Here is a 13,016-nt window from a genome sequence, read left to right on the forward strand (position 1 = left end):
ATGTCATAAGCATCAACCCAGTTTGACAACGATGTGGGCCAGGGAGCCCTCCACACAGTACCCAGCAGGACCACCTCAGCACGCTGCTCACTGATGCCTCCCACTGCCTTGAGACAGAGGGATGTCCACAGCAGCACTCACTGAAGACGGCCAGCAGCACGTAATGCAAGGAACCTGATGTGAGAGAATTATCATTTCTAGGGAAAGAGTGAGCCCAAGCCATTATATACGCTGGGACATTCCTTGTATTTTATCATTTTTAAGAAACAACTCTCCCTGTCAGTTTACACCATGACTCTCAGGCCCATTCATGGGTCTGGTTCTACTTTACTGCAACCATACCATCTAGCACAGCCCCAACGAAGACGAACAGAAGAAAACACTTCCCATTTACTCAGTACATCTTCAAACCAATACCCTTGTAAGCCGGCCATCTGAACACAGCACTGTCTCTGGACCTCAAGTCAGAAAAGAAAGGAGGCCTTTGGCACTGGAATAGTTCAAACAACATCCTTGGCATGCAGAAGGTTGTGGGTCCACCTGCTTTTTTGTGGTTAGGATTCCACAGAGGCATTAAGTACAGATTTTGTGCAGTACACTAGCAGCACAAATTAGAGAAAACCTCCATCCTAATTGACAATGAACAGCCTGGTTCACCTCAAAAACAGCATCAACAGGCATAATACAAAGAATCCATTAGATCAGCATGAGGGCAGGGTGTGCATGTAGCTCAATGGTAGAACGTGTGCTTAGCATGTAAAAGTCCCTGGGTTCAAACTCCAGCACCACCACCAACATCACCACCACAACAAAAAAACCTTAACTAGAGCTGTGTAATGTTCAAAACATAGCACCGGTTTTTGAGTCAAAATATGTACCAAGATACCAAAGCCCCATAGGCTTATTTATTAGCCTCCAGGACTAGCTGGAAATGTTTATCTACTTTAAACCGGATGGATGCACAGCTTTTAACACCACTGCAAGTAAAATTTAATTTACCGATGTTCAAAAAACTGTAATAAACTAGGAATTAAGAAAAAAATCTATCTGGCATGAACTACATCATTTCCTACTCTAAAGCAAATGATTCTCACTCTAACTGCATGGGTTGGAAAATGGGGGCGGTCTCTCTGTGAGAGTCTGGAAGGGTCAAGATGAATTTTTCCCTTTCTGATCGCCTGGAGTCAAATTCTTTAAATTGTTCTGAAAATCAAAAGGGACTCTCTCTCCACCTGTCTGTGTGAAAGGGTTGCTGAAGAAAAGGCTCATATCCAGGGGGGCCTCAGTCTCAGAGCCCCATGAGCTCGAGTCTGTGCTGCTGGAGTCTTCGGCCGTGGTGGGTGGGTAGCTGAGCTGCTCTAGCTGGTCGATGATATCAGAGAACTGAAAGGCAGAGCTGGACTCAGAGCGGATCGAGTAGGCAGGGAAGTTGACCATGGAACTGGCCTCAGACTGATTAGCCGAGCTGGAGGTGTGTAGAGACAGCCCGCCGTGCAGAGGCATGTTATGCAGTGAGCTGTTTTCGGACTGGTTGTTTCTAAGTGAGCTAGTGTCAGAAGGACTCAAGAGGCTCTGCATCAGGCTAGCTTGTGCCTTCACTTCAAAGAGCTCTGAGGTATCTGAGGGGTGTGCATTGCCATTGAAGTCACTTCCTTCCCCAAATTCAAACTCATCTTCTACATTCATGTCTACTGCCTCAGTGGAATACCTGTCTGGACTGGACTGGGCGGACTCTGGGTGCCTGAAGGCATCCAGACCATGCAGAGGGGATGCAATGGGCTGGGCCAGTGCCCGGGGCCCTGGTGGGGCTAAAGGGCTATATGGAAAGGAAAATGCCTCTGAGCCTCCAGCAAAGAAGGAGATGTCTGCTGGGTCATCGTCTATGAACTCTTCAGACACCTGCAGCTGTGCATTTGTCAATGTGAAAACAGCGCCTCCCCCATGGCGTTGTCGGCCACACCCGTACTCCCCACTGGACAGGAACAAGTCTGGAAGGATGTCGTCTTCGCCAATGTCATTTCCACTAGCAGCTCTGAGCACCCTGCCTGCCCTCCCCACATCTAGGTCTAAGGCACTGAGACTCTGTCCCGTGGGACACACAGAACCACGGCTGCTCACAACAGGACAAAACCCGACACCTGGACCAGACTGGAGTGCAGGGGACCCGGGTGGCTGGGCCAATGGGGTGCCGGGGCCTTCGGCTGCTCCACTGCTCCTCCTTGTGGCCATATTCTTGACAGCTGCACTCGAGATGCAGGGAGCCAGGGGATCTGCGAGGGAGCTGCTGCTGTCCTTGAAATCAGGCCGGCCAGGTGGGGACACAGGGGAGGGAGCGAGCGGATAAAAGGAGGCGTTTGCTGAAGACAGAGAGGCTGAAGATCTCAAGCCCTCGGTAAATGAGATGCTCTGAGGGTCAAAATTAAGAAGGAAAAAAGGAACATAAAAAATTACAAATCACCATTAGAAGTTGCAAAGCCAGCCTGGTACAGTGCTGCACACCCCTAATCCCAGCTACTCAGAAGGCTGAGGCAGAAGGATCATAAGTTTTCAGGCCAGCCTGGGCAATGCAGTGAAAGCCTGTTTCAAAATAAAATTTAAAAGTAGGGCTGCAATGTACTTCAGCAGTAGAGTACTTACCTTGTATGTTAAAGCCCTGGATTCACTCCCTAGTACTGCAACCAAACAACCAACCAACAAAAAGTGGAATTTGAAGAGCCAACTATTGCTCGTTTGTTTGCTTGTTAGGAAGGATGACCCACCAGACTGTCCCTTTTGGAACAGAAGATTTGTATGTGGACAGTATTGCAAGCCAACCCAGACCACATATTTATAAGCCCTTAGAGTTCTGTTTTCTTTCCTTATAGCGTGAAACTCACACAGTAAAGAAACCGAACGAGGGCAGCCCTCTCCAGTGCACCTCTCATCACCCTGAGGTTGCAAGCAGATGTGTTTGGCATCCAGTTTCACTAAGAGGTACCAGACCCCTAGCTGGACAGGAAGCAAGTGGTTTCACTCAGCCAAAAGTCCCTCTACCGCCCCATGCCAATGCCAGGGCACAAGGCCAAGCCTGGGCCCTAAGCCTCAAGGAAGGGACAGAACAGTCCACTTGTGGATGCGGTGGGAGGCTGGGCACAGTCAGTGTAGAGTGGGGCATCTTGACAGCAGAAGTGAGAAGTCCCCAAGCAGGACAAGAAGATCGGAGGGGCAGTGAGGCAGCCACACGGTGGCACCTCTCCACGGTGCCCTAGCTATGTCCTCACCTTGATTCCACGTGCAGAGACACAGGTGTGTCCTCTCTGCATGCTAAGCACCCCCTCATGTGTGCTACACTGAGATGCAGTCATGCGTCAGAAAAGCCTTCCTACACGTAGTACTCTAACACCACTAGGGGGTCATGAGGTGAATATGCCGGGACAGAACCGAGTAACTTCTGTGCAGCTTCACACAGGCAGTGCACACAGCAATGTGAGCAAAACACCACTGCTGGAGGCCAGAGCCAACCTTGTAAAATAGCACTCATGTCATGGGCCATAAATATAAGCTATTTTCCAGAGTCTATCATGTCATCCTTTCTTAACCTTCCAACCATACTCATTTTTTGTGGCTTTTAAAATACAAGGTAAGAGCCAGGCATGGTGGAGATGGATTGCCTGTAATCCCAGCATGCAGGAGGCTGAGGCAGGAGGCTGAGGTAGGAGGATTTCAGTGAGTTGGAGGCCAGCCATACATAGTGAGTTCAAGGTCAGCTTGAACTGCATAGTGAGACTATCTCAAAAAACAAAAATAAAATAAATAATAATAATAATAAAATATAAGAGAACTGAAAGCTTAAATGTAGTTTTGAAAAATTTTCTGTTTTTTGAGATAGGGTCTCACTAAGTTGTCCAGACAGGGCTCAAACTTGCAGTCCTCCTGCTTCAGCCTCCCCTGCACTGAGATTTCAGGCATGTGCCACTATGCTTGGCTTTTAGATTTTAAGACAAGGCCCTCTAAATATGGTTTTTAGCCTATTCATACTTTGAAATAAATTTGAATTTTGTAAAGGAATAGTTAATACATTCACTTTTAATTCCAAAAGACTCTTCAGAGACACAACCTGGAAGAGTTAAAGGTTCTGATTTAAAGGACCCATTAGAGAAAAGCTAGAGATACATGAACGTTAAGATGCGAGGTACATGGGCTGGGGATTTAGCTCAGCGGCAAAAAGTGCCTGCCTGGCAAGCGCAAGGTCGTGCGTTCGGTTCCCGGTACCGGAGAAAAACAAACAAAAAAAAAAGATGCGAGGTACAAGTGGGACTCCTGGAAGTGCCATTCACTATAAACGAGAGGTCATCAAAAAATCACTGTACATAAATCAAAACCATAGAAAGGCGATGTAGCAGCATGAGGAAAGAGATGACAACCCTGCCTCAAAGTGGTCACATTAAATGTGCAATCATGTTTGCATGTGGAAGTTAATATGCAAACAGGAAAGCAGAAGAGACTGCTGTGAGGTAGGTTAGGAACAGAACGGTCAGCACAAGGGCATGGACAGCTGCTGTCTCACTTGGGACATTCCTTCAAATGTTTTTTATGAAGTGTCTCTGTGTGCAGCCAAGTATATCTGTACTTTAACACAGTTGCCAAACACATCATAGCAAGAATGTCTGCATAATATGTATCTTTTCTTTTTCTTTTTCTTTGGCCATACTCCAATCGAACCAAGGGTCTTAATTCACACTGAGCTATATCCCTACCCCTTTTCCATTTTGAGAGAGTCTAAGTTGCTAAGTTGCCCAGACTGAGTTCAAACTTATAATCCTCCTGCCTCAGTCTCCCAGAGTGCTAGGATTACAGTTGTGTGCCACCACACCTGGCTTCACTCTTTTTTTACTCTTTATATAGACAAATGGATTTCATTTTGGTAGAATCATACATAAACACACATACTCTGATCTTTTTCGTTCTCCCATGCTCTCTGCCCTGCCCTTCTTCATGTCTCGGTGGCATATTTCAGTGCATATGACCCACCCCCCCAGTACTTACCCTACAACCCCTCCCCAGCCCCTTCCCTCCCTCCTTCCATCCTTCCTTCCTCTTGTCTATTAACAGCCTCCTTTCTACCTTCTTGTAATGTCCTTTAGATTCTACACATTAGGGAGAACAGTGATACTTGGCAGAGTCTGGTTTATTTCACTCAACACAATAGCCCCTGGATCCATCCATTTTCCCATCAATAACAGAATTATGTTCTTCCTTATAGCTGAACAAGACTCCACTGTGCATATACACATTCTTTTTATCCATTCATCTGCTGACGGACACCTAGACTCGCTCCATATCTCGGCTATTGTGAATTGTGCCACAATAAACAAGGATATGCTGGTATCCCCTGGCATGCTGACTTGAACTTCTCTGGATCAAGTGGTAGCTCTAAAGTTTTTAAGAAACCTCCATACTGATTTCTACAGTGACTATAATAATTTAAATTCCTCCTAGCATTTATTGTTTCTTATATTCTTGACAATGGCCACTTTGACTGAGATGGAATCTCAGTGTAGTTTCATTTGTGTTTACCTAATGGTTAAAGATGCTGAACATTTTTTCATGTACTTATTAGTCATTTGTACTTCTATTTTGGCTTTTTTGGGGGGGTACTGGGAATTGAACTCAGGACCTCACACTTACCAGGCAGGCACTGCACCACTGGGCTATATCCCCAGCCCTGTACTTTTACTTTGAAAGTGTCTATTCAATTCATCTGTCCACTTACTGACTGTACTATTTGATATTTTGGTGTTAAGTTTTTGAGTTCTCTATATATTCCAGACATTAATCTCTCTTGAAAACAATAGTTGGTCAAGATTTTCTCCCACTTTGTAGGCCAGTGGCAGCACACCAATGACACACATGATGCAGTGGGCACACAGACCCCCCTCCAAGTTGCCCCAGGACTGCCCCAGCAGCTGAGCATTTAGGTTTAATTGCTGTGTTGGCACTTTGCAATAAATAAGTGGGTTTTGGATTGCAGTTTGGGCACTCAGTCTCTACAAGGTTTGCCATCACTACTATAGGCTTCTCTTCACTTTATTAGTTGTTTCTCTGGTTGTGCAGAAACTTTTTAATTTGATGTAGTCCCATTTGTTGGTTTTTGCTATTATTTCTTGTGCTACTACAGTCCTATTCAGGAAGTCTTTGTGCCTGTGGCTTCCAGTATTTCCTGTTTTCTTTTAGGAGTTTGAACGTTTCAGATCTTACACCTAGATTTTTGATCCATTTTCAGGTGATTTTTGAAGAGGATAATAGGGATCTAGTTTCAATATTCTACAGGTACATAGGAAGTAGCTGAAGCTGGAGATCAATCACATGTGTGGGACTGGAGCAAGGCCAGTCCCGAGAACAAAGAGCACCCGAGGCAAGCCATGTGAACAAGCTGCTCCAGCTGCAAGTACACGGAGAGCCTGAGGCAATCCAAGTGAACAGGTTGCTAGGCAGAGGGGTGTCACATGACATCAACCTGTGGAGCATACAAATAAATGCACTGTGGTGGCTGAGCAATTCTTTTCTCTCTCATTAGGAAAGGAGGTTCCACCTGACCTGAGCTTTCTGTATTCTGACTCTGGTTTTTATTTCTTTATCCTCTACTGTCCTTCATCCTGAGAGTTTCTGAGAGCTGCACTGGATGTGGTACAGGTAGATATCCAGTTTTCCCAGCACCATTTGTTTATGGTGCTGTCATTTCTCCAATGTGTATTTTTGGCTCCTTTACCCAGAATAGGATGGTTACAGTTGCATGGTTCTGTTTCTTTAGTTTGATCCTTTAGTTTGATCCACTGGCTTACATGTCTATTTTTTGTGCCAGTACCTTACTATTTTTGTTACCTAGGCTTTGTAGAAGAGTTGGAAACAGTATTATTAAAGCCTACAATCTTTCTCTTTTTGCTTAGAATTGCCTTGGTTATTCTGGGACTTTTGTGCTTCCATATGAGTTCAGGACTGTTTTTTCTGGTTCTGTGAAGAACGTCATTCGTTTTTTTTTGTTTTGTCTTTTTGAGACAGGGTCTCGCTATGCAGTTCAGGCTGACCTTGAGCTCACTTTGTAGCCCAGGCTGATCTTGAACTCACAACAATCCTCCTGCCTCAGCTTCCCAAGTGCTGGGATTATAAGTGTGCTACCACACCCAGAATCATTGGTATTTTGATGGGGACTGCCCTGAATCGGCGGATGGCTTTTGGTAATATGGCCATTTTGACAATATTAATTTTGCTAATTCATCAACATGGGAGGTCTTTCCATCTGCTGGTATCTTCTTTACTTTTTCTCTTCAATGCCATGAAATTTTTCATTATAGAGGGCTTTTTTTTTTTTTTTTTTATTAAGGTCTTTAATCTCTTTTTTTTAGATTGATTCCTGGGTATATTACCTTATTTGAAGCTATTGTGAATAGAATTTGTTTCCTAATTTCTTTTTCTGTCCATTATTGGTATGTAGTAAAGCTATCAATTTTTAATGTTGTTTTGTTTTGAGACAGGGTACCACTAAGTAGTTCTGACTGGCCTTAAACTATGTATTTCAGGCTGGCCTCCAATTCACAGAGATCCTCTTGCCTTAGTCTCCTGAGTGCTGGGATTACAGGTATGTGTCACCATACCCAGCTTAATGTGGTTTTATATATCCCACTACTCTGCTGAATTCCTTCATCAGTTCTAAAAATCTTGTGGTAGTCTTTAGAATCTTCTATGATCTGCAAATAAGAAAAATTTGACTTCTTCCTTTCCTACTTGTATCCCTTTAAGTTTTGTCTTGCCTAATTGTTCTAAAATTTTAAGAACTATACTGAATAAGAACCTTTAAATTGCCTCAGTAGTGATAATGAATCCCCCTCACATGAACACAGCTATCATGCAGCTAGGAAGACACTCTGGCATGGGGACAGTTGTTCAGGACCCCTAGTGGGTTCTAAGCAACACCATGATGCACTGCTGGTCCACTTAGAGCCCCTTTCTGAAGACAAGAGTCCCAGAGCAAGAGCTGCTGCAGGACCAATTTTGGTAAGTTACAACACTGCCAGATGACTTTCTGGAGGAGGATACATAATTAACACTGCTTTGGTTTTACCAGAAGAGACTGACCTGCTTTGGCAGGTCTGCAGTCAGAGCACGTACTGATGTCTGGGTCTTGCCGTGCCACCTGCACAACAGAGAAAAACCATGAGCAGCCAAACCTTCCTCACCTACATGCCTGTTTCTAGCGCAGCAAGTATGCGCTGTATTCATGAAGAAAAGCTCACACAGGAATGACAAGGGTGTCTAAGCTGGGCATGGTGGTGCATGCCTATAATCCCAGCACTCAGGAGGCTGAGTCTGAGGCCAGCCTGGGCTGCAAAGTGAGATCAAGGACACCCTGAATGCATAGTAAGACCCGGCCTCAAAAAAACAAACAAAAAAATAGGGGCATCTGGGCAGGATAACAGGAAATAAGAATCCAAATAAACAAAGGGCCCAAAAAGAGAAAAAATTATATACCCACACAAATGGAAAAATTCAACATGAATTTTCAGGTTGAAACATTACCATACAATGTAAAACTATTATATATGGTAAGCCATATTGACTAGAAGCTAAGAAGTAACATCTATACATGTATACAAAATCTATTTAGATACTACAAATCCATCTTTTTTTTAACACTGAAAAACATGCTTATTTGAAATGAAGTAAAAATTAAAAATATTAAACTATTAATCCTACAAGCCTGCTTTATATCATGAAGATCACAGAACTTACCTTTCATATGGAATTCTTTTCATCCCACCATCTTTGATGTAATCTACTAGTTGCTTCTGAGTTCTTCCACTGTGAATAAAGGTTTAGGTCTTTAGAAAAATAACTTAAGTAATTCACAGCAAGGTTTTCAGAGTTAAGGACAGAGGAAAAGTAAAACTTGCCCATCTTCTCTCATAAATACATATATATTTCATAGTTACTTTCTATAATGTTTTATAAGTATAAATAACGTTCTAGGCAAACTTTTTGTTAAGCTTGTTTTCTTACTATTTTACTTGACATGCTTTCCCCAGCTACTGTGCTTCACAAGGACTGCCCATGAACGTACTTCTCCCCTAGCCTATGATATGCCTCTCTTGACCAAGCAGGTGACACAAGGCCCTACCTGTATCTGAAGGAAGAGCCCCGGCTGAAGAAGACGGCTTTTGCCTTTGGTTTAGGCTGGTCAAGAAGCCTAAAAAAGGTGTGGTACTCTACACAAATCTTCCAGAAGTTCTTACACTCATCTCTGCTACCCAACAAGAATTCTAGTGTGTCCTGGTAGGGTCCCTGGGAATGAAATACAAAGATTTAAGTAGCAACCTACCCAATAAAGTACTGGACAAGAACAAATATATTTAGGAGATCACACAACAGGCAGTTCCACAATTAATCTATCAGGGGGGTTGGGGATTTAGCTTAGTCACACAGCACCTGCCTAGCAAGTGCGAGGTCGTGAGTTTGATTCCTGGTACTGGGAAAAAAAAAAACAAAGAAAAATCTATCAGGAAGCTTTCTAAAAATTGTATCGTAAGACTTCTGACTTCATTTACTAGAGTAAAGCAGAAGATAGCACTATGCCTGATGATCTGAGGTGGAGCTGAGGCAGTGACACCATCCCTGGGGAGCAGCTGCAAGTACAGACTGCCATTAGCAAAGGGGTTGGATGGTACAGAGACCACAGTGAATCCACTGCTTACAGATGCTATCAAAACCCTAGCAGTGGGTAGAAAGCAACAAGCAAGCTGCATGTGGTGGCAGGCTTTGTAGCGGTGAGCAACTGGCTGTGCTTCACTGGCACAGCTGCATCTGGTGGAGGCTGCAGGTCAGACCCCCACACCTGCGTCAGTTGGCAGTCAGCTCGTTCATTATTTCATTTACTGCTACCCCCTGCGCCTCTTCCCCTCACCACGCACTTGGCTCAGTCGTAGATTGCACAAGCCCACAGATAACCCTGGCCAAAATGAGTGAAAAGTACACGTCACTGGAGAGCTTCTCGGAACAGGAGAAAGACCCAGTGACGAGACAGCAGACGAAGCTAAGATGCCAGCAGGAGAAAGCTGCATTTAAAAGAAAACACTGAGTCCTACTTAAAATATGGATTCACTGCAACAGGTGTTTTGTGTTTTCCAAACCCATTTTGTATAATATGTGGTGATAGCTACCCAACAAAGCCAGGAAACCTTCAACACTGCTTTGCCATATATGTCCAAGGACCCTGCATTAAAAGCCAAACCTTTGGAATTTTTCAAAAGAAAAAAACATGAACATAAAGAACAGATACAGTTATTGAAGGCTATCGCTTCATCAAATGTATCTGCACTGAGAGAATCATTCTCAGTGGTTCATAACATTGCTAGAGCTAAGAAGCCCTCTACTATTTGTAAAGAGTTGGTCCTGCCTGCTGCTATAGGGGACACTTGTCATGAGCTTTTAGGAGAGGCTACAGTTCAAAAGGTGGCATGTGATCCTCTTCTGCCTGTACCAAAACAGACAAGGTGGTGAAGTAGCAGGAGCTACGAAGGCACAACCGTCAGGGTTAATGAATCGCTGTGGTACGTAAGCCTATTGATGATGACAACAAGGTAGCACTTGTTTCTGTGTGAAATGTTTTTCGGGAGAATGTGCACGAGGATATATTATGTGCATTTTTCTTGCCAACTGACACCACAGCTGCAGAACTACTCAAGTCTTTTTCCTGATTACACATCAGGAAAACAAAACAGGGCATTTTGTGTTAGTACACGCACACACATCACAGCTGCCATGACTGGATGGCTTTTTGGTTTCACTGCTCATGTCACCTCTGAAAGTGAGTCTACCCAATGTGTCATCCACAGAGAAATGTTCGGTGGCTGAAATCTGACACCTGGACTTAACACTTTGTAGGATATGATTAAAATTATCAACCACATTAAAGTACATGCCCTTAACTCATGTCTGTCCATGCAGCTCTGTGAAGATACAGATATGGAGCAAAACATCTTCTCTTCTACAGTGAAGTGAGGTGACTTTCTAAAGCAGGTCACTGACCAGAGTTTCTGAGTTATGAGAGCTGTTCCAGAGATTTAAAAAAAAAAAAATCACTACTGGTAGCAGATTTCACTGATACATAATGGGTGGTAAAACTTGCTTACTCATGTGACATATTCAACCTGCTCAATGAACTCCATCTGTCACTTAAGGAGAAAACAATGATTGTGTTCAAGTTAGCAGATAAAATGGCTGCATTCAAAGCCAAACTGGAATGATGGGGTTTTATGGTTTGTGTCTGGGTGTTCCTCCAAAACCTCATGCAGTCATGGAGTCAGGCTTTGAGGAGGCAACTGAATCTAGAGTTTGTGATTGGTTCATTGTCTAGTGCTGGGATTGGGAATGTGAGTGCTATAACCATCTTAGGGCAGGCAGCCTGCACATAACATAAGGGAGGAAAAGAGGTTGGCTCCTCCCTTTTTGCTCTTGCTACTTTTGTTGTCTTCTGGTCAACATGAACTGTTGCTCCTCTGTTATGCCACCCTGCCTTGGAACCAGCTGATTATGGACTGAAACCACCACAAACTTTTCCTTCCTTAATTTTGGGCATCGGGTATTCTGTTTCAGCAATGAGAGAAAAAAGTAACCAAGATGGGGTGAGAAGCGAACACTGGGATTTCTGACATTTCAAACCACAGAGATTTTGAAAGACACTGAGCCAAGGCCTAGCAAATGCATGATCACTTGTTTTAGCTTTCAAAGAGTTAAGCATAACTTCCCAACCACAAAAGACCCTTGAATTGGGAAGGAATAGGTCTATGACCCAACTGTAAATAAGCCAACTTTGTCTGTGCCAGAAAAGAATCAACAGCTTGAGATCACAAACACTGGTGGCCTCAGATGTATGTGTCAGCCAGAGATACAGCTTAAGGGCACAGGGCCTGCCTGGCAAGCATAAGGTCCTGAGTTTGACTCCCACTACAAAAACAAAAAAAAAGTATGTTTGAGACAACTTCAAATGTCATATTCTGGATTCAAGTCAAGGTGGAATATCCTGAGGCTGCCACAAAAGCACCGACAGGCCTGGTTCCATTTCCAACATTCTATCTTTGTGAGTCAGGGTTTTCTGCAGTGACAGCAACTACAATGACATTATGTGGACTGGACGTGAGTAACACAACTTCAGGTGTTGATGTCCCCCAACACCCCAAAATGAAACAAACTCAGGGCTCCCACTAATTCTGCATTATGGTGAATTATATAATGATTTCATGATATACTACAATACAATAATAAAAATAAAGTGCACAATATATGGGAAAATTGTCCTCCCTCAAACCTATCCCTGGGGACAAAAAGGCTGGGGACTTCTGCCTGCCTTGGGGAAAATTCCTAGAAGTGAAATTCTGAGCTTAAAGACAATGTGTATTTTTTACCTTTCTGATATGTTTTACCAAATTACTTTTCACAAACACTGTAATACTTTGGTGTCTCTATTTAGTCTTAAAAACCTATGTACTTGGGAAGATACCTGGGTGCTGGGAAGCCTCAGTGAGCTGCCTGGGCATCCCAGACCCTGTGCCCTGCCTCCTGCTGCCATTGTGGGAATGACCCTGAGTGCTGGGAAACCTAGGGTGCCTCAGTAAGTAGCCCAGGAGGGTTGACACAACACGCTCTGCCTCCCACTGCCACTGTAGGAACGACCCTGAATCCCGGAAAACCTAGGGGGCTTTGAAAATGACAAAACGAAGGACAAAAATGCAATCTCAGCCCTCCACCCCACCCAGAACACGTCCAGGAAACATCAACATAGAAGACCATGGAAGTCACCCACCTGAAATTTCTGAAATGATAGCAAATGAAGTAAACAACGAACTACACATCAGGCTATAGAGGAGATCAGATCAGAAATAATCACTCAGGTAAAAAAAGAAATGACAACCATAATGAAAGAATTGCTCTGTGTATCAAAAGAAGAAAGATAAAAAATAGAGGAGCACAGAAAAATGATGGAAACC

General features: G+C 43.8%; 1 protein-coding gene across 7 annotated transcripts in view; it reads right to left on the reverse strand.

Moving 5' to 3' along the window:
- The window catches only part of Farp2 (FERM, RhoGEF and pleckstrin domain protein 2), a 116,036-nt gene that overhangs the window by 33,879 nt on the left and 69,141 nt on the right, over nucleotides 1-13,016 (reverse strand). For all 7 annotated transcript variants that reach the window (XR_001232165.1, XM_013508097.1, XM_013508100.1 and 4 more), the window contains exons 10-13: nucleotides 9,152-9,315; nucleotides 8,767-8,835; nucleotides 8,113-8,170; nucleotides 2,139-2,406 (exon numbers count right to left, since the gene is read on the reverse strand). Coding sequence is in view for 6 of the 7 variants with exons in the window: in XM_013508097.1 (XP_013363551.1) it covers nucleotides 2,139-2,406; nucleotides 8,113-8,170; nucleotides 8,767-8,835; nucleotides 9,152-9,315 (559 nt within the window). In the remaining variant the exon portion in view is untranslated. The remainder of the gene's footprint in view (nucleotides 1-2,138; nucleotides 2,407-8,112; nucleotides 8,171-8,766; nucleotides 8,836-9,151; nucleotides 9,316-13,016) is intronic.

The sequence above is a fragment of the Chinchilla lanigera genome, unplaced genomic scaffold (genome assembly GCF_000276665.1).
Source record: "Chinchilla lanigera isolate Chin_1 unplaced genomic scaffold, ChiLan1.0 scaffold00141, whole genome shotgun sequence".
NCBI lineage: Eukaryota > Metazoa > Chordata > Mammalia > Rodentia > Chinchillidae > Chinchilla > Chinchilla lanigera.